Source organism: Metopolophium dirhodum, chromosome 2 (assembly GCF_019925205.1).
Source record: "Metopolophium dirhodum isolate CAU chromosome 2, ASM1992520v1, whole genome shotgun sequence".
NCBI classification, from domain to species: Eukaryota; Metazoa; Arthropoda; class Insecta; order Hemiptera; family Aphididae; genus Metopolophium; species Metopolophium dirhodum.
Genome location: NC_083561.1, coordinates 30,097,470 through 30,121,292, shown reverse-complemented (window position 1 = coordinate 30,121,292; position 23,823 = coordinate 30,097,470). Strand labels below are relative to the sequence as shown.

Genomic DNA, 23,823 nt, shown 5'->3' with positions numbered 1-23,823 from the left:
AATCAATTCTTCAGTGGCCCCGCAGAAGAGTCTAAATATGATGCAGTAAGATGAAGGTTAGGTTAGGTTAGGTGGAAATATTCTTGACAGGGTTGTGTTCTGCATAAAAATATGCTCATAAAAAAAAAAATTAACTATGCCACTATGTTTTAATATGCTCACACATCATTATAAAAAGTAAACTAAAATGTAACAGATAATTAAATAACAGTCAGATTGTCGCATGCGTTAGACACCTCCAATAAAACCATAATCACCGACGAAAATGGATGATCTATAATAGAAGATCATAAATGAAGAAATTGTATTTGTAGCGTTAGGTAATACAATACGTAAGGTGTGTGGCTTTCTTATATGCCACCTGAAAAAAAAATGGTCGAAAAAGGTATTTTCCACTGAAGAGAAAACTATAGTTCTTGGAAGCGCAAAACCTTTTGATAATTCCGCCTGCCACTCTCTGGTCAGCATAGCCAGCGCAAACGCATCAGTCATCTTACTAACAATCTCTTCAAACTGAATCCTGCGAGTGATAACTAGACTTGTTTTAGTTGCTATGGATCCATCACCTCTAGGCTCTAGTTCAGAATTTGGTTTGTAAGATTTTATAACTTTGCAAAAGAACAAAATCAATTATGATTCTAAATAATTTCTATCAAAAAAGAACAAACACAATAAACATCACCACTGATAAAATAGTTAGTTTTATAATAATAAATATATATTATGTATATATTATTCAAAAACGAAACAAAATATTTACTAACTAAACATATATTAGAATAAACAGCATAAAATTATTAAAGTATAATGTAATTATTAACGACAAAAATGGGTAGTCAGTAAAAATGAAAATAAATATTCAACATAGAGTATATCACAGACATGTATAAAAAAAACAGTTAACAAGCCAACTTGCTGTCATCAAATGGGATCCATACGGTATATAAAACTATCGGTGTATAAGCATTTAGCCAATTTAATTATGAATATTTCACCAGTTTTCATAGAACTCTGTGGTCCTTTAATTATTTTTAATGCCATGTCAATGGCTACGATTGAATCAGAAAACTGTCTATCTAGTTTTAAAGACTCTAAAAGGCTGATTGCTTTCAAACATTCTATAGATGTTGTAAAATCACTGCAACAAAACAAATTTAGATTAAATTATTTTATCTGTAGTTATATAATAAAATATATCAAATTATATCAAAGCTATTACTTGTCATTACACACGAAACCACCAGGTGCATTGTATTCTTGTCGAATATGTTGTTTACGACTGGATTTGTTTTCTGGTAACTGTGAGTGTATGAAAGCTACCAGAGCCCGACATATCACACGACATCTACAATGTTTAACTGTTAATAAAAATTATTTAAAATAAAAACAATGAGCAACTTACTTTGGGGATATACTGGTCTGTTTTTGTAACCTGATGGCATCAAATAAACTCCAACTCTGTTTATGTTGGGCTAATTGTGCTGCTGAATTAGCAACTCGTAAAAGATATTCAGCTGTTTGATCATCTTCAACAGTGCTTAACCGTAAGACTAAAGACCACAATAGTGGCAACTTGTTTTCAGTAATATTACTGCAAAAAATAAAAACATTAAATTTGATTAGATAATTATGTTATGATAATTTGTTTAAATATTTTTTTGTATACAAAGCCTCTCACTTAGGTTTCACAGATTCTAGACACTGTACTAGAGTATTCAGTATGTCAGGATACGCTGATCGATTTTGGGATTCTTTTAGAGCCAGAGTGTATAGCGTAAGTAAATGACTGGAAGTCATTAGAACTTCACCTAAACCTTGATAGTGAAGACGCACAGGCTGAACCAGCGATAACACTTTATCCCATTTAAAATCTTCTTCATTTCCTATTTCAAATAATAAACAAATTAATATATCTTATATTTAAGAGGCACTTGTTTTAATGAACTCACCAACATGCTTAAACCATGATGTCAAGCAAGCTTCAAGTATATCACCTTTATGTTGCTGATCGGTAACATGGGCCCAAGTAACCATCAAAAAACCTTGTAATACTGCACAGTCAGCTTTTCTTTGACTAATCCACTCTTGAATTGTTTGTAGCATGAGGGAAGATAGTATGGAACCTGTAGGTTGGTTAACTAACACCAACAACTCTAGGACCAATAGTTTAGCCTCTTCACCATGTTTAGTGACCATTTCAGTTTCATCCAGTAATCGGTGAAAAGCACATTTAAGATTCTTGTAATGACCACCTAACACTGACCTGTACCGCGAAGCCAGCGATATAAACATCCTTACCATTGCACGAATAAATATTCGTCTTTTGTACATCATGGGTTCTGCATATGGAGCATTATGATCGACATTATTATAACCAGCTGCTGTTTTCAATAGGCTAGAAATTAAACGTTGTTATCGCAAATATTAAAATCGCAAATAATAAATTTAATATTATGAGGTGCATGACTTACTCAAGTACAGCAGAATCTGTGCCACACCAATCTTCATTACTTAGTTGAAGCACAATCATTGGATCATATTTTGAAACAAACCAACTCAGAATGTTTTCATATGTTTCCCCATCAATTTGGTACCAAGCAAATTTTTGTGCTTCTAATAAAAGGGGTCTAATTTTTCCACCCTATAGAAAAAAAATTATACTTTACAAAATTCTATAATACAAATTAAATTGTTTAAACTCAAAAGTACTTTTCTCATATTAGGTTGATTAGATAGTTTTATAAAAAGCGATAACAGTATGCGGAGATCAAGATTTGGAACATACGGCCAAGGTATTTCCAAAATTACATTTGCCAAAAAACATTGAGATTGGGGTAAAAATTGGTCCATGACCTGAAAAAAATTTTACATTAAACTATTAGTTATTTTTATTTCATGTAAGCTAAATAAACAATATCAACAATCACCTTCATGATCAAATCTAAATCGACCGGTGTTGGTATAAATCTCTGCCAGGGTAACTTTTCAAGATTTGAGTGAATCGTCTCAAAAATGTAATCATTTGTTTGAATATGAGCAAACATTTTTATGTACCATTGACAGACAAAACTTAGGACATTATCACATGCTAAAAATCGAAGAAAAAAATAGATTTCTCTTTTTAAAACACTAATAACATAATAAGTAAACGATAATTAATAATTTTTAACAAAAGTATTCTCACCTGGCATGGTGTCTAAAACAAATGTAATACATTCCACTAATGCATCAATCATTAAAGTAGATATTGAAGTATCAGTAGCCAACCACGGTAGTTTCAATGATCTCTGATCAGTATTCCAACCCTCATACCAAGGTTCCAACCACGGGCCAAACATGCTTATTAATGTTGGACACAAAAACTCACATACTAAAATAGGGAAAATTAAAATTATAGTTTCAAAAATAAAATCTAAGGGACTTTTTTTTTAATAAATTTAAATTATTTTTCCATTTAATAGCATTTAAAATTTAAATACATAAACTAGTATATATATAAATATATATATACTGTATGTCCACAACAACAGGGTACACTCTATAACTCAGATACTCATATTACTCAGTACCCTATACATATTTTTGAATTCTGTTTGTGGAAGATGAGACGAAACTATTGGATCCTAAATTCCTGACTTAGAATGTTTTAGCTCTTGTATTTTGTGCATGTGCAACAACTTTGTTTTTCTGTGTACCCGGTTTCGTGGACAAGGTATTTTAATACATTTTAGAATGACTTTTTAAATATATTGTAATAAATATTTAATTGATATAGATTTATAATTCAGTTATACTTTTATAGTATACAAAAATATTGTAAAATAAATAGATTAACTATACTCACATGAATGATATTATTTTAAATGAATACATACTTTTATTTGCTAACATGCCACGATAAGACTGTAATGTTCCTACAACTAGTGCATGGGTAACCATAGCATACAAGCCAACCAATGGTTCAATATATACATTGTATTTTGAATATAGCTCTCCCGTGGCAGATTTCAATCTTTCGTTAGCAAAATGAGTAGTCAAAAGATGTAAAGTTTCTTGAAGCTGTATATTGAAAAAAAAAAGTTAAGCAGAACAAGTTATAATAAGTCAAAACATACTTCTTGTGAACTTAGAGATCGTTGATCAGTTGCATAACGTCTAACTACGTCTCTTAGCTGATCTGTTGACATTCCTGGCAACAAAATCGTTCTCACAGAATTGGTTTGTGTTGTAGGTACAGCTTGAGCCAAAATTGTATTGAGAATATTGAACCATACTTGACAGTAAATGCGACCTTCTTTAGAATGATCTAAGAGTTTTAGTAATATTTCACCATAATGTTCAGGAAAATCATGATTCATTATTTCACATAGATGTTGACTAAAAATCTATTAACAACAATTCAATAAATCACCGGCTAATTGAATAATTAAAAAGCAAAAATATTAAATTTACTGACTTCATGTAATGACCATGTGTAATCTGACCGTGTTTGTTGTTTAACTAATATCAAAGCTCCTAAACAGTAATCCATTAATATTGACCTTTCTTGAAGTAAAGGCTGTTTAGTTGATAGACAAACAGATACATTGAACTATAAAACAATTTAAGGTTAATATTTTATTTCACTAAATGTTACTTTTTACTCACTTTAGAAAGTAAATTTAATGCAATAGGCTCATATTGAGCATTGCAATGGTCAACAATATTTTTGTAAGCTTGCATAAATGTATTTGTGGATGCACTAGATGGTGAAAATAAAGGAATCAATATATCAGCTAATTCAGGGTAGGTTAATGCTGTGTTTTGTATACGTAAACATTCATTTTCATTATTCAGTATAAAAACCTAAAAATTATTAATTATATTGATTATTGAATTATGATATTTCAAATAATGATTAAAGTAATAAATACATTTCCAATAGATTGAAGCATAGTCAACATAAATTTTTCAATAGAAGGGCAAGTTCTTAGAATTGCATATTCAGACATGAGTGTATAGAATAACCAAACACCCGATGATTGAATATCAGTAACTAATGCAATGTCCCCAATTTTTATCAATTCATTGTACTCATTGAATATTAACCTACAAATTCAAACAAGTTTAACAACAAATTTTTAACGATATACTTTTTAACAAAACTCTGGTCACAAAATTAAATACTTACTGAATAATTAGATTCATTGTAGTACATGCTGTAGTTAATGAACGTGGCAATGAATTTTCCAAAATATCAGTAATTAATGTGTCCAATTCTGATCTGTTATTAGAATTAATTTCTACTACATCTGCATTCAACTTGGCTTCTCGAATCTTTAAATAACATTTTACACTTTAAGTATGTTACTTTCTTTCTTTTTAGAACATTATGATTGGTACTTGGAAAGTGATTTCAGCTGCTCCAGCACAACTACTCGTGCTACCTTTTTTTGTTTTATAATCACAAACTGCTTGAACTCTGGTAGTAGAATCCATTTGGACATAAACCATTTTTACACCATCTATGTACCGACTGTCTAAATTTTCATGGCAAACTGTTTGCATTCGATACACTCTACTGCGAAACGATATTATTAAACTTACAAAAAAAAAAAACAGAAAATATGATTAACACTTACTTAATGAATTGTACGATTTGTTTAATATTTAATTGTACAATATTAAGCATATGTTCTTTATGATACAACATATTAGTAGATATTGTTTGGACATCTGACAGTCGTAACACAAAATCTGGGCTTTTAATAGGATCATCATAAGATTTCAATCTACAAGTATAAATTTCATACATCAAACTTTGTCAATATTACTAAATAATAATTTTAATTTTCAACCTGTTTATAATTCTAGTGATAGGATCCTTTTCTAAAGGTAGTCTCCTATTAGATTGACTGTTGTTTAAAGTATTTTTGCCAAATAAGTCACACCAATTTTGTACACACTCAAGTTTGTTTTCTTCAATTAATTTATGATTGATTAAGTCTGACAACCACTCCTATTAAACAAAAATTATGTTAATATTTTTCAAGCAAAAATATTATATTAAATATAACCAATATCATAAATTTTATTTCATTACATGAGATCCATTAATAATATGTGTTAGGTCATTTGGTTCATACATTGAGTCCAATGAAGGTATGAATAAGGTAGATTCAAGAATCCGAACATCAGTTAACCATAGAGTACAAGCCTCATAAAATCTAAAATTTTGAATTATTATTTTTATTAGGCATTTATAAATTGTAACAATTTTTTAAAAATTAGAGTTTCTATAATCTGCACGCATACCTCGACAGCATACTTATTTATTAGTTTTTACTTACAATATTAATAATGTACATACCTCGATAAACGAAAATCAATTTCAGAATTGGGTTCAGTTTGAAGTTTAGTACGATGAAAATCAATGCACTCCTTAAGTTTATTACTAATTTTATTCAGATATGGTGAATTTACAAGACCTTCAAAAAATTTGCGACCAACACAGCCTAATTGTTGAGTTCTAAATAAAAGTGAAATATTAGATAATATAACTAAAATTATTAGTAAAAAACATTTACCCCGGAACTCGTTGTAAATACAATCGAAAAAAGTTTTGCCAATATAAAGAAGTCATAGGATGACCAGATGGCATTTCCAATCCGTACTGCATCCACCGGTATAAAGCTAAATGTCCCGATGTAAAATGAGGTACTTTTAATTCTGAACACACTCTCTACGTACAAAAAAACCATAGAATAAAATCATGATTATAATTTGTTTAATTTTGTTAAACCTTAAGTGCATCATCCACATTTGATTTTCCTTGTTGTGCATGTAATTTTATCAGTAAGTTTTTCCAAATATCATTTCTACCTTGGATACACCATTCTTCGGCTTCTAATGCCAACAAAGCATAATATGGACAATAATACAATACCACGGGATATTTGGGCAGTAAAAGTGGCCGTTTTTCTGGACTTTGAAACATAAAATTAAAGATTGACCCAATAGCCGTAACATTTTCTTTTGAACCACTCAATTGCTAAAATATAATTACAATTAATACTATGTTAGGGTTGCTAAACAATAACACTTACAGTTATCAAACATATAAGCAGCTCTCGAGCCCACTGTATCGTTTGGGTTCGAAAAACATTTCTGAATACAGTATCCAACACATATACAAATAAATCCGAATCTGCTTCTCTCCATACAGTACAAACTACTTTAGTCCAAAGGTCCATAACAGAATGAGGACTTATTAATCCATACCGTGCATAATTTGATATTTGATATTGAATCATATTAGTAAATTGTAAAGTGATTTCAGACGGCCCTTGAACACTCAATAAATTCATAGCACGTTTTGTGGTACTATTCCTATTATCTGCCATAATTCCTGCCACAATTGTAATAAACCTATAAAATAAAAAAATCAATATTAGATTTGATATTTTTAAATGAAAATATCATTACTTTTTAGATTCTAGTAGGCAATCTGTGTTTTCAAAAAAAAATGGAACTATTTTATTCAGACAAGCTATAGTAGCTGTATAGTGTCTGTATTGTAATAATCTATAACAATAATCTAAACCCTTGTTTAGTATAACTGGAACACAATGACCGGCAGTGGTTACATGTACAGCGGTGTATAAAGCGATTGGGTCATCATGTCGCAAATATTTTATGTCCTAAAATTGCACGAAACACATTACTTGGGAATTGTTTCTAAATATGTTTAACTATTAACTTACATTATTATCAGTATCAATATCATTTACAGAAAGTAAATAATGACTCAAGTCTTGTAATGAGCCACGCACTATAATGTCTGGTAGGTCCATTAAGTGGAGTTTTAATGTATATAGTACTTTCCATGTCCATACTCGAAAAGCTTGTTCGTTTGATTTGATTTGTACTAACTAAAATAGTATTAGTTATCTTTTTTGACATTGAAGTTATTAATAAATTTATAAAAATTACTTGTTTTATACTGTGAACTAAATATTGAGTTGAAGTTTCATCTACAGTGATGGGAGCGTGTTGTACAACAGCTTTGACAATAATAATTGCTATACGGCAGTGCATATCTTTAGTCAACATAAAATCACTGCATTGCATTGCATTGAAAAAAATAAATAATAAAAATAATGTTCAAAAATATTCAAACATATTCAATAAATGTATGCATCTAGTAGCTTACATTAAAAGAAAATACATACTTAATATCATTCTCATTGCATCCCGAAAATATCTTTGCAAGTATATGGCGACTTAAAGAATTTTCTGTAGATGTAATTGGATAATTGAGTATCAAATGTTCCAAATAAGATAAGTCATCCATAGTTATATTCCAATTTGGTAATTGAAGAGTTTTAAAAAGATACATAGAACCCTTGACAAGATAAAATACATTTAATTTAATTTAGCCTAATAAATTAAGATGATTGGTATAACTATTACATTTCTAGCATACATACCGAGCCAACTTCATCAAAATGATGTTTAAGTACGCACATGATTTCAGAAATAAGAAATGGATGTTTATCAGATAAATGTGTAAGTAAAGTTCTACAAGTTTTACGGCATTGTTCTTTAGTTGCTTTACTCACAAATCCTATCTATTAATAAAAATAATAATTATAATAATAATAAATTATACATAACAGCTCTAAAGTAAATTATTGTCCTTACTTTGAATAAACAAATAGTCACTGCTTTTATAAAGTCTATATCATTAATGTATCTACTTAAGGCCATATTACTAATGGATGTTAATAAATAGTAACATTCATCATCAGAAGTATTTATAATGCATTCTGAGAGTTCTTCTAATGGACACTCATAGAAATCTATAAACAAGATAAAAACTATTAAGAAAAAGTTTATATTTAATAATTATTATTTTAATAAACCTGATTTAATGTGTAGTATATATTGGAAGAGATGTACTACCATTTGAGAAGATACTTGTCCAAAAGGCAACATCACTAAATACTGCCAAGTAGTTCTATCAACACTATTGTACAAACAACTAACGGCACGGAACAAGAATGCATCATATTCTGTTTGTATTCGAGCAGACACAAACTTATGATTTCTAAATTCAATGATATTATGTTAATAAATAAAATAATTTATAAGTATATATATTATAGAACTTACTTATATTCTTCTAATACATCAGTAACATAGTTAACAGTATCCTGAAGTAGATGTCCAAGTCGTTTTGAAAACTGTTTATATTCGGTACTTTTAGAATAGTAAGTCTCCAAACCAGATTTAAATAATTTAACCAAAACGCTGCCAACAGCAATCAGTCTTAATAGGTCTTGTTCATTCCATAAGTTTATACATACAACATTTTCATTTTCAGAAAACATAATCATCTGTTATAAAAATAAATGTATTATTTTTATTGGAACTTTTGATTATAAGTAATACATAATAATATGCATTATGAAGAAAATTGATTAAATACTTTTTTAAAGAGTACTGAAAATGGCATTTGATTGAGAAAAGCAATAATATCACTCTCACGGAGTGTTTGTTGAGAACTTCCTGAACTATCTTCTTCTCCTTCGCTGTCTACCACTACCCATATAGATTCATTTGTATCTTCTTCACTTTTATAAATCTGAAAAATGTAATATAAATATAAAATATATGTACAAATAAAATTAATAAAACAGGTATTGTTTCTTACTTGTTCTAAAAACTTTTCTCGAGCTTGGACTGGCAGTAAGATAATAGCCAATGATGTAATCATGTAATCTAAATGAAAGTTATCATCTTGATGGTTTAAATCTATCAAAGGTATTTGGATAAAAGATTTAGCCCATTTCCCAACACCTGTTTGACATCTGGATCATAAAATAAAATAAATTATTTTTTTTAAGAATAAGAAGAATACAATCTGTCGATGAGTGAAGTGAAATACATATATTACAAAATATGTTGTCATCGAAAGTGATTCTATGATTTTATAGTGCCATTATAAATCAGATGATGCTTATACTGTAGAAAATTACTGACCGATCTCAATTTTACTATGCTATGAGAAAATGGTTGAATTAATTGTCTAAACTGCATTAGATACTACTGCAGTAGACTCAATCATAAAATTATCACAGATTCCAGGACGGTAAATTTTTTAACATAAGTATTACATTTTTATCCCATGTTTCTAAGTATATCAAAAACAGCTTTCAAATCAGCATCATCATGATTGATTTATCTGACGCCCTTGGTTCCTTAGACCACAACTTAATTTCTAAAGTACTTGAGAACTTAAGAATATGGAAAAATAAGGAACTTTAACTAAATAATACGGAATACCTATTTGAGTGTAGAATTCCTTAAGGCGGACATCTAATAGTCCTATTTTATTAATTTATTAATTAACTCATTCCGTCCATTTAAAAAAGCTAAAAATGTTTACTGTATGCTGATGTCATAAACATTTTTTATAAAATTATCATAACTCTCAACTTGAATAAGTCCTAGAATTCATTAAATATTACACCAAAAGTTTCAAATCGGGTCATTCACTCCATACTTTGTAATTTTCACTTGTCAAACCTCTCCTCAAATAAGGTGTGGTTGATTGGCTTCCTTTCCTTGTGAAAGACCTACTCTGTTCAAAATGTAGGTTGTTAACTTATGCTTTTATCACTATCAATACTCCGGTCATCCACATGCAAATTCAATGATCAAGACGCTTTTGAGTTGACCAACAGTTTCCGCGGATCCACAATTTCATTAATTCCCTTTCAAATGGGTCTCTGGCTGCAAGAGATCTTCTTAAAAGAGTATCTTTTAGAATTCCCTCTAGTTCTAACCGCAACCAGATTTCATTCTATATCCCCAGTCATACCACCTTGTAAACAATAACTACCCCCTTCACCACATGCTCAGGACATATTATACTCCCAGTTGCCCGTACTTTTAAATTTATATTATATTCACAATATATTGTAAGATATAGATTTATGTTGTGTTTGTACCTCTTATGTTACTGTTATTTGGCGTTCATATTATAAATTATTATTTATATATATTTGCTTATAAAAACATTATACATGTTTAGTTAAATCTGATTACCTTAAAATGTGATTTATTATAAAGAAATGATCTTTCCATGAAGCAACTCGAAGTAAAACACCAATTATTTTGACCAACAATTGTTTTGTTTCATTAATAAAAACTTTGTCGTTAATTATTTTTCTTTGGTATAAAAATAATATTGAAATGGAAGACTTGAGATCATTGATAGGTGACTGAAGATTTTTTCCTTGTAGACTTCTTACATCAGAGTTAAGAAAGAGTCCCACAGGAGTATCCGCAGACAAAGTAGAAAAAGGTTGACATAATACATGTAAATAATAGTCAATCTAAAAGAGAAATAATATACTTTTTACTTTTTAAGGTTTTTAATCGATGAACTATAATATTAACATAGTGTCATTATAAGTACTATGAAAAAGTAAAAATATAATAATAATCTCTCAAACCTTCTCTTTGATCATTTGACAATCATATAAGGCACAATAATAGTTGTTGACTAAAGTCCGTAACTGTTTGAGAGATGCCACTAAATTGTCTAAAGCTACTTGGTTGAATCTAGATATATCGTATCTCTTAGTAGCCGATACTGGATTACCATCCTGAAATAACATAATTAAAATTAATTAATGATTATAAAAGAAGAAATTAGTATTCTAAAACCTTTTTGAATGAAATATATTTGTGTATATCATGTTAATTGATAGCATTAAAGTTAACTTATCCAAATAAAACAATTTTTTTAATAATATTTACTTGGCATTCACCGTACTGTGTATATGTGGCTGGTTCTAATGCCCAAATATGTTTCTCATGTGTAACATATGAATATTTTGATTCTTTAATTTCTTGTTTTGTACTTTCAAGTTTAAGTCTTGCATGTAAATAATCTTGAAGTAGTGTGTAAAGTGGATGTTCACAAATTTGAAAATATTTTAATTCTGTATGATTAAATTCTTCAATATACTCTTGTAATCCAAATAATAATTTATTTTGATAATATTCTGCCAGTTGTTCATCGTTAAATGGAGTTAAAGATTCAAAAGGTGTTTCATTAACTGGTGAACTACATAATTCATTGTATATTGGAGCACAAGGAGTTGGTAATGAACCTACAGAACAAGGAATTGAAATTGGTAGTATAGATGATGGTGTTATATTTTTAACAGTAGGTTCTTCAACAATGTTCTCTGTATCAGATGTCTTAGTAGTGTCACTATTTAAATAACTGACACTATCATTTACTTCTTTTGAATGTTCTGTACTTAAAAAAATATCATTGAATGCTTCGTGGAGAGCATTTTCAACATCATCTACTGCAGAAGAATTCAGTACATTGTCTATAGGCTCTGGTTCTTCAACATGTATCTGCAACCAAAAAAAATTGTTAAAAATATCCATAACATGATTAGATTAAGGTACAAGTTTGTCACTTTTCAAATATTTTATAAATTAAGTTTGAAAATAAATAATTTATTTTGTTGAACAAAAAACTAGAATTATTAACATGATGATATTAGTAGACTGAGCATGGACATGTTTAGAACTATTTCAAAAATTGTATTAAATGTAATTGTTGGTAAATTCCTTTAATTAAATCAGATTCCGTACTACGTACAAGTTTAAAAATTGTTTTGACTTAATTTAAATTTACAGGTTATTTCCAGAGTGGCCAGACACATTAATAGATCGTATAGACTGAAATATGTTAAAGTACTCACATCATAATACAAATTAGGTTATAAATTGTTAATATTATAATCATTTTAGGATCAAATATTAAAACAGAATAATAATAGGTACTATGTAGAGTTATTTTTTTTTCATATTTAAATAAATTAAATTCAATATAGAATCATAAAATAATTTAGTATAATTTCAAGAGTACCTAAATAAAAACATATTTAATAGTTGATATAAGTATATAACTATGATAAAACATTCTTATTTATTAAATTTCATTATTGATAATTGTTAACACAAATTAATGATGTATACAATATTCAAACATTCTCTTCAATAATTAACTGAACATTATACAATTACAGCATTTACAATCAATAATATTATCATACTGTTTTAACTAAAATTTGTTGAACAAATATCAACAGGATACAAAAGTACAAAACAAAATGTTCATAAGTTAATAACCAATCGATATAGAGACACACAAGGTACTAATATTGTATCGAAGGCAATTCGGATTATTTTCATTTGAAGTCCAAGTGGTAAACATGGATACTAAGTTACCTACTGTAATAAAACAAGAATGTATAATATCCACACATTACATAACGAGTCCATAACAAAAGAGGGAGTGTATATAGAAATACAATACGATCAAACGGCCTTGATAGAAAAACCGAATGAACTGGAAAACTGTGAGCAAAGTACAACTCAAATAGAGAAAAATACGATTGACTTTTTTTTTCGTTTCAACATTTTAAACTGTTGTTTGGCATAGAGAAATTGATAATACAAATACAAAGGCGTCCTAGTTCTGATTTCGTTTCGGAAATAACACCGTTATGCGGATTTCGTACATACTTTAGACGGGTGTTTGGTCTCAGACGGAGCTCGAGTTTTTGGCCTTTGTCGTTCCATACTGACGAAATCAAATCATACTTTCTCAAGCGTTGAACGTTCGACGGACAACGGCGAGCGCAGATCGTAAACAATTACGGACACCTAACGGTCGACGACAGGCACGGTACAAGACTATTGTTGACTATCGTGCAAACAAGCAAATTGCGACTTTTCCAATATTTTTTTTGTCTTCTTCGTTATTATCGTTTTTATCGTTGTTTTTATTTTTTAATCATGTTTGTTTAGTTTTATCACTTGTCGGTGACAACAATAACAATAAAATCAGCTGTTACTGTGCGAGCGGCTATCAGACGTAATCAACATCAGCTGAGCTGCAGCTGCAGGCTGCTGGAATGACGGGACAACCTGCGGCTGCCGGTCAGCTGCCGCGCCGTCGCGTTGGCACTCGTGTCCGTTATCACGGTCGCCCGCAAACGATACACAGCTGCTGCTGGTTCGTGATAACGGGTCGGTTGGACGTTTGGTAGGAAAAAGGTGGCGATAGGTACCACCGCGAACGGCCCGCGGAGATTCCCCGACGTGCAGCACGATTGTTCCGTTATGAGTGGCGACCACAGTCGCCGGTCGATCAGTGTCCGTGTGTAGGGCTGACCAACAAGTCTCTGCGGTTCGGTCGCCGATGTTGTTGAACACGTCCAGTACAGTGCTATGGCTTCGCGTATAACGTCCGGTGCTCGGTTGTGCGTTCGCGCCAGTATTGACAGACTCGTGTGCAATTTGTCCAGAAGCCGTCACCACAATGCGGTAGATACGGCTGCCGTCCGTTGGAGCTCGGACAGGATTCTACAATGTTACCAGGTCAGTACCTACAATTGAAATGGAACTATCGTCAGAAGGGGCGGGCTCGGTCCTTAGTTTTCCAAAGTCGTAGTCCAGTGTTGTTATTATTTTTTCACATCCTCGAGGGGACCTTCATCCAAGGTCCTTTCAATGACTTTTTACGAGACGAAGACTTTTTTTTTTGGCAATGTTCCCTGTGACAATATGATGTCTTATGCCAATAGGAGCCTATGCCAATATAATATGCAAGTATAATAATATACACACAAACGCCACAATTTTACCACCATTTCTACTCTTGCCTATGTAGACTTTTGAACCCACAGCTAGGCAGCGACCAGTAATTCTTATACTCCCGAGTCTTAAACTACACATTTTATACAATTTTTTCTGGGATGTGAGATAAAAATGTCAATTTTGAATTAAGAATAAAAATTGAAGTTCAATTTAGTCAAAACTATAATATCTTGATAATATCCATTCAGTCACAGAAGTGTCTACATAAGTGCTTAACATACTACCTACAACAACAACTCAACTTATGTTTAAATATTAGTCTATCAATCAACTTTGAAAGTAAAAAAAACCTATTGAAAATAAATTAAATTAATAAATAATTCACTATTTATACCTATTAAATTTAAATTAGTTTATTAAAATTTGAATATTTTTTTATTAATTTGTATAACCTATTATGAGATAACCTATAGCATAATATTTAATCTACTATAATAGCAACATAATTATTATGTACCTATATTTGTAATTAATTTCTTTACATCAATTTTCTTGTTATTCGTTTATAAGGACATAAAGCTTAACATTGATAAGCAACTGCGAAAATTAATTTTAATATTTTCTAATGTTTACAAATCTTTCATTATGTGTAGTTATATATTTTATATTATATTATTACGAACAGTGTCTTTGATTTCTGTATTATGTTTCATATATACAATTATTTTAAATTTTATGATTTTATACTTTATACAACGTATTTCTTCCTTAGAGAGTTGAGTGAATGTATCCCAAAAAAATCCCAAAAAAACGACCTCATTTTCATAAAAAAATGTCTTTTTCTATTTGTGTTTAAATAACAAATTATCCACCATCTAGTCTAATCTCATTAGGTAGGTACCTAATTTGTTAAATATGTCGTAAAAAAAAGAATAAAGATTCGATTTATGAAAATATCGGTACATGGATAATAGATAGATATATACGGGGATATCTACATATTAAATCGAGAATTAAATAGATGATTTGAAGTCATCATATTATGTAGGGCTTGTAGTAATGTTAAAATAGGATGTGCGCGCAATGTATACATATTTATCTCGTTTTTACGTATATATGATTTACGATTTATATTTATTGCGTACACACTCTACTTACCTTCTTAAATGTATACGTAAATATATATAATATATATGTATAATGCAGGTATATGTAGTCATTTTTAGTCATGAATATTTTGTTATCAAATCAAATAATTTATATGATAGCAAATAGGGAATTAAAAAAAAATGTAACATGTTAGCTATCACCTATGTCGTTGTCAATTAAGTATACGGATTATATTATGACGACGTCTTGTTATTAAATTTAACTCTGACTACGTCTCAATAAACTTTAATAACTTAAAGTACTTACATACCTTTTAACTCGTCTTTTAATTACGCTAAATTTGTACTATTTTTATGTACCAAGTATGCATGTATGTATTGTACTTATTAATATAATTACAAATTTAATTTACTACATATTTTGAAATTTTGCCATATACCTAAATTGAATATACCGCAACTGTTATTTCTATTGCGACACATTTGTTAATAATTAATATTATAATTGTAGATTCCTTACTACGTACGGAAACTAAGAATTCCTTATAAGAAAATCTTATAAGTACCATTTCTTATGCTTGTTTAATTAATTATATAAGCTAACCTACCTGCAAGTTTTATATGCGCCAAGCATATTATTTATATTTTATATTATTTTATAGGGACATACCGTTTTATGTTTTTACTCATACGTAATAACTAATAGAAATTCACGTTATGTATACCGTTTATATTAGTTTGGTTCGTCAAACGGCGATTGAGATCTAACACTAAACGCGACGCATTAACGGATTAATCGTCCATCGACAATTATTTATTTTTATCTGATGATTGATTGCGTTACAATTTATCGCGCATAATTATTGTTTCAAATATGATTTACTGAAAATAATAAAAAAAATATAGATATATCTTGGTGGGTGTAAATTAAGTAAATGCGGCGCCGTGGTATCATAATAGTAATGGATAAATACCTACAAAATTATTTTTTGCCGGCGGGGGAGGGGAATGTTTGAACTTGGATAATGTACGCCGCCGCCGACCCACTGTCCGACTTGTCTGAATCAGCACAATGTGGTAGCGTGTTTATGCCATTCGTCCTTGTGACGTTTTACCCGTGTTATCATCGTCATGCAATTTTCGCGTTCGCGCATGTGTATAATTGGCGACAGTATGTATAGGTGAATCGCCATAATAACGAACCAGTTGTGCGCAACACGTTACTGGCCTACTAAGAAAATAAAGAGAAAAAATCGATAATAAATAGAGAAGAAAAAGAAAAAATAACGTATACCTATATAGCTGCCGCCGAGACCGTTAATCAAGTTCGACAACCTGGTATAGCCCGCGTTCGGTCTCTCACACACTCTCTGTCTTTTTCGTCTCTCTCTTTCGCTAGCATGTAGTTACCGCCACCTCGTTGAATCGCCAGACCATGTCCGAATAAAACCTGTGAATTCTAACACTTTGATCCCACCCACCCACCATTTACCCTTAAAAACTAAAAAGCATGATTTTTAAAGCTGATATAGCCATACAGGTTACTACAATATCTGCGTACATAGTTATAGTGTTATTTAATCAAAATCCTTATAAGCTCAACACTAAATATAGGATACATATTATATACATAAAAATATGATCTTATTAAACTTACGACAACGGTTCTTACAGAAATTACTGGTAAATCGACGAGATATTTGTACGTATTTTTATTACGTTACAATTATTGGTTTTAGACTTTTAAAAGAAGTGACTTAAGAGGGCGCCACACGGGCATTTGTTGTCTCCGTCTTACAAACGTACAACATGGCAAATTGTACGGTCACAATTATACATTTTACTGTGTAATTACTAAAATTAGAGTGAATTTACCTCATTTAAATTTAATGGTATGAATATTATCTAGGCCCTAGGTTCTAGAACATCTTGAAGGATTTTAATAATATTATTATTTTTAAGGAATTTATGCTCATTTTAAAATTTACAATCAATTTACAGTATAAAAATGGTTATAGCTTGCTTCCTAATAAAAATAACAATAAAAGCCTACGAGTTCCCTAGTTCTTTTCTTACTTTTAGATTTTTAAAGAGGTAAATTCACCCTAATTTTGGAAATTACAGAGTAAAATGTATTATGTGAACGTACAATTTGTCATGTTGTACGTTTGTAAGCCGGAGACAACAATTAATTTCCGTGTGGCGTCCTCTTAATAAAAAAACCTATTACCTATCTATGCAATAGATGTTATAATATGACTCATATATTAAAGTTTAAAGGATTAATAACAATAGATATTAATCGTTATTGACTTGAAACTTTCTATACCTACTAAGTTGTATAAGCTTCATCACATAAGAGTTTTAAATCTGTATCTACCTATGTCCTATATTTTATAATATGCTAGTATATTTATATTTAAATATAGGAATTTCATTATATTTTATCTGATGCACCTATTATTAGGTATTTATTTATTTTTAATATTTACCATTTAGTATTTAAAAAATATTTACTCATTAATAAAATGTGAAATTACGATTTCAAGATTAAATTTTGCCTAAATAAATTATTATAAATCATAAGGAATTCAAATGATAAAAGATTAATATTAATTATAGATATAATTCACCATTAGCATTTGCAATATAAATTGTATTATACACACCGACACCTTATCGTTTGATTTTGTTATAATAAATAAAAGGACCTACCCAATTCATGAAATAAGTAAAATATTACTTAACTTATTCATGTGGAATTTTGGTAATTCTACTAAAAATACCAAGGGAGTGGTCCTATCCCACGCAAAACAATTTTTTGGTATGTTGTACATTTGTAAGACGGAGACAACGCATGCGGGTATCACGTCCTTTTCATATTTATAACTGTTAACTTAATAATATGGTTAAATATAAGCTATAAGTTTTCCTTCTACTCACAAAAAAGTTAAAAATTTTATTGAATTGTAGATAAAGGGGAATTCTTATCACTAATATTAATTAAAAATGTATCTTATACCTAATAAGTATTTTATAGTTTAAAGAAGTCATAAGATAGATCATCATAAAAATCTTATTACCTACTTCAACAATATTTTAGATTCTGAGTGGAACGATGAATGTATTAATTTTACAATTATGTGTATTTTTTTTTATTATTATTTTTTTTTGTGTCTGTCATCACGGTTTGCAGGGGCAGTAAAACTGCTTCGATTTTCTTCAACAGTATCTTGTTTGATGGGAAAGTGAATCTAGTTGGTGCATTCGGGAGGTCAAATTTTTACAATTTCTTAATAGTTTACAAAATCGACGGGAAAAACAACTTAAAAGTTAAGGAAATACGGGAATTTTTACGCAAAATCGGTATTCCACAAAATCGATTTTGGTTTTTGATGTAACTCTTCAAACAAATGAACGTATAAACATGAAATTTTGACTAGTTGTTTATATTTTCATTTTCTATACACGATAAAATTTTCAAAATATTTTGATTTGTTTTGAATTGTTTAGGAACATTTTCAGTTTCCTATTTTATTAGTCTTTTTTTCAATGAATGTCAATAAAACTTTATTTGTTGGCTAAAAACGCTTGAAATGTAATACAAGGCTTCTACTACATTGTTACAATGATATTTGAAAAATATTAAAAATCCTTAGTCACAGTGTTTTTTTATAAGCATTTAAAGTTCAAATCTTGACAAAATACGGAAAAATCACGAAAATTAGCAAATTATTTGGAGTAGAGAATTCATAAAAAATTTTCTTTTTAAATCTGAAAATGTAATACAAGATTCCTCATAAGTTTGTTTACTTTTATCAAAAAAAAAATGTTTACAAGCAAATCAAATTACATTTTTATAAGCGTTTGAAATTCATATTTTTACAATTTTGGATATTCACTCGATTTCTCATGTAGTGATTTTGTTATTGTATTGTTATTCAAAAACGAATAACTGTAGATACATGACAATTTTACTGAATATTTATATTTTCATTTTCTATACACTATAAAATTTTGAAAATATTTCGACTCTTCTTGGGCTGTTTATGGACATTATCAGTTTTCAATTTTTTTAGTTTTTTTCTATAAATATCAATAAAATTTTATTTGTTGGGTAAAAAAGCATGAAAATGTAATGCAAGGCTCCTGATATATTGTTACAATAGCATTTGAAAAATATTATAAATACATAGGCACAATTTTTTTTTTTTAATCATTAAAAGATCGAATTTTTGACAAAATTCATCAAATTTAAAATTAAATAATTATTTTGTAGTTAAAAATGTATAAAATATTCAACTTTTATAGCTAAGGATTGAAAATTTAAAACAAGGTTCCACGTAAATAGGTAAATAATATCATAGGCTGACTGACCGTTTTTGCTCAGAATCGTTTTTCTTATCCAATGATATTATATCACTGAATTCAAATTCAATACCATCCATTACAGTGACTCCTTTGTAAGTTAATGTACAGCGGAGTGACATCCACTTACCCACTTTTTTAAATATTAAATATCTTTAGAAAGTGATAGGTACCTAAATTAATTTGTTCATATATAGGTAATGTATATATTTTCAACCATAAATTAATCAATTTTTAAATTTTGGTATGCCTTCAAGGTATTTTATGTTAATGTAAAAGTTTGTAGAATCAAATAAATTATTATAATATAATTTGTCATAGGTAATATTCATAGGAGTAAACAATTATATTTCGATAATATTATCTATTTAAAACATGGAACTCTGGAACTTTAATACTATTTTCTAAGTTATAATATGACTCCTTCAATGTTTAGCGTACCTATTGTGACCTTGTGACTTTATACCTATGCAAGAATAGGTGTTTCATTTTTGCCGCGCGGTTTGAGTGAAAGCGCAAGTGAAACACGTGCAAACCAGTCCAGGATGTCTGCTGCCATGGTATTCTGCACGTAGACTACTAGATTACTATCCTGTATAGCACAATCCTTGGACAATTTTTTTTTTGTTTTAGTTCAGGACCAATTTTCCTATAGGTTTTCTATAGGAATTCGGAACTATTTAATGTATTTGGGGTATTTTCCCTGATTTTAGTTGTTCCTTAAAAAATTACTACTTAGGTAATTAAAATACATCCATTGTTTTCATAAAAAGATACTTATCTAGGAATGTAAGCTTAAGTGCTCAGATAGGTTAATTTTGTTTCCAAACCAAGTAATCGCCTAATTGTTCTAATACCTATATGTATAGTGAAAGCCGTGGTTCTCTTGCTCATATATGATTTTCATGGGTGGTTTGCTTTTCAAATTTACGCCATCCATTCTAAATAACACTCGTCAAAAATAATTAAATGTATTTAAAATGAATATTTTTTGCTCTTAACATACTTCTATAACATATTATAAAAAGCGTGTGCTGAATTCCTTTATAGGTATCTACCTATTTACTATTTGTTAAGATGACATTTATTGGTTTAAGATTTTGATAACAATTTTAATATAAGTATGCCATTAAATTATGAAATCATCAACAATAGTATTTATTGGTAGGTTGTAAGTAATAACACGTGATAAATAGATATCATAATATAAGTGTGCTTAGATAACTTATACGCACGATATATTCTGTTATATTTTCCCCATAATTAGCATTTTAAGGGTGTAAATATTTAATTCAAATAGCATAGTAAATTTAATTTTACCGGTCTTAAAGTTCTTAATTTAACGATTACTTTTGTCACTTTCGAATTTTTAACTGAAAACTTTCACATTAGGGTGCATAGAAAGTGTCTAAATCAATATTTATTTTATTATTGTACCTACTTTGTGGAATTAATTTGCTGCTACTGTATATAAATAAAACATTAATGTAAAGCAAGTATCTGATGAAAAGCACACTCTTTGATCATGTTTAGTCGCAGGTATGAGTACGTAATATAATATGAGTGAACGCCTAAAACAATAAAATATTTGACCTGCAACTTCTAGTGTTAAATAAGTTCAAATTAACAAAATAGTCATTTTATTCTATTAATATATTACTTAATGGGTATAAATACTTTATTGACTGTTGTTGTAGCTTGAGAAAATGTTTAAATTCTAGTAGTTGTTCAAAATATTAACAAAATATTAAATTCGTTTAAGACCTGTAAAACAATCAATTAAATACCTAATACTAAGTCAATGCTATTTTAGACGAATAATGTTTACAAACTACAATATTAACAAACTAACTTAGTAACCAATGTCTAAAATTGGCTATTTCCTAAATATTTTTAATTTTTTAATACCCGTGACTATTAATTGTGGTAAGCAGAAAGCAATTCATAATATGTTTCTGTTAGATACATTTAATCTATTAGTCTCAATTTTATGTCCAGCATTCTTACTAATTTTATTTTTATGAAACTATAATATATTATATTATTATAATGTTGGATATTTTTTTAATTTTAAAATGTATTTTACTTATAACAAATTGACGTATACTATTTACGTAATTAAAAGTACTAAATAATAACGGTTTTTTATATTTATTACGCAATGTTAACATTTTAAAATTAAATTTTAATACTTGGACGTTTGCCTAGAAATGAAATATGACTATGTACCAATGTAAAATATATTGACTGCTTATAATATCCCAGATAGTATTATTAAACTTAATAAAAAATATTGATTTACCTAATTGATGGAGCTATAAAAAACATCTTAAAATTATAAATATCTCATGAACTATTATTTTATTCATCTCTGTGGCAGTTTGAAAAAAAAAATTGCATAGGTGTATCACAGATAATATACAATTATAAAGTGCAAAGTATACATACATTTATTATACCTAGCATTTTTCTGATAGTTTCTATACATTAGTAAAATATTTATCCTGATATATTTTAATTCATTCGTGATTACCTACGTTTGTCTGATATAATATTCTTGAATCTAGTGGTCACAAACGGAGTGATCTGTTTTAAACAGTGTCGCTTGTGAATCTTATAGGTACCTACATTTAATTTCATTATTAATTTATTATTCCATCTTTGGCATTAGCATTATTTATGTAAAATACCTGCAAACAATAATCTTAAATACCACTTACAAAAGAATAAATATTGGCAGAGAGTTAAGAATGTATGTTCAATACAATTTGCTGAACACATTTTACCTTTTTGTTGCCATACGAATTTATAATAGACGAATTTAGTATAATATTAAGTAAATTAATACTCGTACCTGTATGTTTGATATGTTTTGTATGTCTTATATCATAATTATAAATTATTACACATTGGTCAGATAGTCATTACACTTTTTGTAACATCTTCACAATGTATATAATATAATATACATAGCTTTTCCGTGATTTCATTTGTTCAACTCAACAAATAGGGTTAAGGTGTCTACTATCTATAGTCTATATATATATAGCTAGTATACCTACTTCCATTTGTTAATAGCATATATCCTTGTTTATTTCCTTTCCCTCAACTCTTCTACTTTTATTCAATAAGCAAGCGTGTACAAACTCACACGAGAACGCTCAGGAATGTGTCGTGTCGTCCATTGCGTACACAGTATCCAAATTGAGGCCAATCGAAAAAAATATTGACTGCGTTTCTTTCTGTCGTTTCTTGGTTCAATTTGCTGTTAATATGAGTTTTCGAATGCATATCGTATGATGAAAATAACATATCCGTGTATTTTCTTGCATTACAACGTACAAATGTAACCAGAATTATAATATAATTTTTATTAACATTAAAAATTAAATGACTAGATTCTAAAAATTCTATATACAACAAAAAATATACATTGTATTGTTTATAAAAAAAATATGTGGACTATCAGTTATGCTTATTAGTTGGAATGCTTAACTAAAAATTTACATAATTTGATCTGTGCTAGTTTCAAAATTTGTACGAATATCTTCTAAATTATACCATATTTGATTCATTATACCTATATGTGAAATAAACAATAATTATGTTTAAAGAAAATTTTAGAATAAACTGTACATAATGTATGATGTCATTAACTGCAGTTTATAGT

The 23,823-nt window shown here is 29.1% G+C and overlaps 2 protein-coding genes across 3 annotated transcripts in view; one reads left to right on the top strand and one right to left on the bottom strand.

Moving 5' to 3' along the window:
- Positions 1 to 685: 685 nt before the first annotated feature.
- On the bottom strand, positions 686 to 13,976 carry LOC132939634 (ectopic P granules protein 5 homolog). 2 transcript variants are annotated; one of them, XM_061006910.1, is made up of 37 exons: positions 13,600 to 13,976; positions 11,809 to 12,420; positions 11,502 to 11,654; positions 11,092 to 11,381; positions 9,695 to 9,851; positions 9,470 to 9,625; positions 9,154 to 9,377; positions 8,904 to 9,088; positions 8,683 to 8,840; positions 8,469 to 8,609; positions 8,211 to 8,383; positions 7,972 to 8,098; positions 7,743 to 7,910; positions 7,465 to 7,679; positions 7,086 to 7,407; positions 6,782 to 7,030; positions 6,567 to 6,721; positions 6,350 to 6,508; positions 6,083 to 6,206; positions 5,838 to 5,998; positions 5,622 to 5,771; positions 5,383 to 5,560; positions 5,171 to 5,316; positions 4,914 to 5,088; positions 4,648 to 4,845; positions 4,457 to 4,591; positions 4,116 to 4,385; positions 3,876 to 4,059; positions 3,185 to 3,370; positions 2,928 to 3,088; positions 2,710 to 2,853; positions 2,472 to 2,641; positions 1,950 to 2,395; positions 1,679 to 1,883; positions 1,403 to 1,591; positions 1,220 to 1,345; positions 686 to 1,138 (listed from the first exon to the last, which is right to left on the bottom strand). In XM_061006910.1, exons 1-37 carry the CDS (start codon positions 13,654 to 13,656, stop codon positions 922 to 924), a joined length of 7,266 nt encoding a protein of 2,421 aa, XP_060862893.1. In that variant the 5' UTR covers positions 13,657 to 13,976; the 3' UTR covers positions 686 to 921. The 2 variants fall into 2 exon arrangements, with proteins under 2 accessions (XP_060862893.1, XP_060862894.1); XM_061006911.1 differs by lacking the exon at positions 13,600 to 13,976 and having other exon boundaries at positions 11,825 to 11,956.
- Positions 13,977 to 14,169: 193 nt separating this feature from the next.
- Positions 14,170 to 23,823, top strand: part of LOC132939636 (all trans-polyprenyl-diphosphate synthase PDSS1) — a 39,888-nt gene continuing 30,234 nt past the window's right edge. Inside the window, exon 1 of the mRNA XM_061006914.1 lies at positions 14,170 to 14,457. Coding sequence (XP_060862897.1) covers positions 14,308 to 14,457 — 150 coding nt within the window. The 5' untranslated portion in view covers positions 14,170 to 14,307. The remainder of the gene's footprint in view (positions 14,458 to 23,823) is intronic.